The sequence below is a fragment of the Acyrthosiphon pisum genome, chromosome A3, assembly GCF_005508785.2.
Source record: "Acyrthosiphon pisum isolate AL4f chromosome A3, pea_aphid_22Mar2018_4r6ur, whole genome shotgun sequence".
Classification (NCBI taxonomy): domain Eukaryota; kingdom Metazoa; phylum Arthropoda; class Insecta; order Hemiptera; family Aphididae; genus Acyrthosiphon; species Acyrthosiphon pisum.
In genome coordinates this window covers 12,790,319-12,791,872 of record NC_042496.1, presented here as the reverse complement: position 1 = coordinate 12,791,872, position 1,554 = coordinate 12,790,319, and the positions used below count along the sequence as shown (strand labels likewise).

Sequence of the window (1,554 nt, the reverse complement as noted above, 5' to 3'; positions counted from 1 at the left end):
CAATACATTCATCACTCCGTTCAGAATCTAAAACTGTTGGTACTGAAATACATATATAGGTAACTATGTACTACAGATAACAGTTGAAATTGTGTTTATAACACATGTTACAGCTACCAAATTGGATAATGAAAGATTCTTCGATCATAGTAAAACGAAATAGTAATTATTATTTTCAAGTTATTGGACAACTGCATATTACTAAACGTGAACTCTGCTATTTGGTAGTATACACTGAAAAGTGGACCACAGTAGAAAAAATTTATTATGATCATACATTTTGGATACAAAATATGTCTGAAAAATTAATGTCGTAAGTAGTTTAAAGTACCAATATCAGTCCTACTAATTTAACTGAATATGACATGAATTTGTATTTTAGGTTTTATTTAAATTGTCTCTTGCCTGAACTCGTCGATCCCTTATATGGCAAAAGATTGTTAATAAGTGATATCAGGGATCCGGATGGTGATCAGGTGATCAGGTGATCGCCTAAAAAGCAAAAAAAATGTGGAACTCATTTATGTTAGATTCTTACTTGAGTGAATTTCTTTAGCATAAAAAAAATCAAAGTATTTACACTGTATTTACTCAAATAATAAATGGCATTGATAAATAGGTAGGTATATTTTTGTAAAAATATTTCTATTTATTAGTCTATTTGTACAATTAAGAATATAATGCATTATTAGAAACTATTCACTATTGTAATTATATATAAAATGTATAATTATAAAAATGTATGTGACCCACGGCAACTTCTATTTGCTTAATGTGGTTCAGCCTTTCCGAAACGATGGACACTCCTGCTATAGCCATTATATAATATGTACATTAATATAATCAAGCTTATTATTATTTTTGAATTAAATTAAATCGGACAGGAATACAGAACACATCATAGATCGCGACTTGTGCAGCCTTAGCACTGAAGTTACTTCATTCGTACCTACCAGTTGTATCTTAGTTTAAAATACAGGTGCACCACCAAAACCATCGGTGGTAGCTTATTTACGTAGGCAGATGACGACAACATTATATTATATTATTATTGTATACTTGACACTTGTGTTATATGCTTTAAATAAGAATATGATTTCATAATATTTTGATATTCAGCTTTCTACAAACAAATGGTATCTAAATATGCCACTGCACAACTGCAGTCTGCAGGAAGTTACCGCAGCCCGCAGGCATAAGGACTAGACAATTCAACTTGTGACTGTGGTGCAGTGGTGGACGTGAAGACACTTATATAAAACAATTTAATATATTCTAAATAGTTAATTATGTTCACTAACCAACACACGCAGATGAGTAACAAAAATATTATGAGACCACGTAATTCAAAAATTGCCTATCAAATACCCCTTACAAATGTTTTCATCACCTGAATAAATTATATATCTGTATGATAATAATTCTGACTATGTTTCTTCACCTTAAACGCACATAATAATCACAATATTTAAAAAACCATATAATACCGTATATTTTAAAAACCATATAAAACAAAATATAATCAAAATAAATAATAATTATTAATATCTATTA

At 29.5% G+C, this 1,554-nt stretch overlaps 1 protein-coding gene across 1 annotated transcript; it reads left to right on the top strand.

The window, feature by feature from the left end:
* Positions 1–21: 21 nt before the first annotated feature.
* On the top strand, positions 22–784 carry LOC107882276. The gene is made up of 2 exons (XM_016800408.2): positions 22–313; positions 383–784. Exons 1-2 carry the CDS (start codon positions 105–107, stop codon positions 486–488), a joined length of 315 nt encoding a protein of 104 aa, XP_016655897.1. The 5' UTR covers positions 22–104; the 3' UTR covers positions 489–784.
* The last annotated feature ends 770 nt before the right edge of the window (positions 785–1,554 follow it).

Bases quoted from the DNA above. Each gene is read 5' to 3' on its own strand.
- LOC107882276 (XM_016800408.2), top strand. From the start codon at position 105: ATGTTACAGCTACCAAATTGGATAATGAAAGATTCTTCGATCATAGTA. The intron at 314-382 runs GTAAGTAGTTTA...TTTGTATTTTAG, and splicing joins ATGTCTGAAAAATTAATGTC to GTTTTATTTAAATTGTCTCT.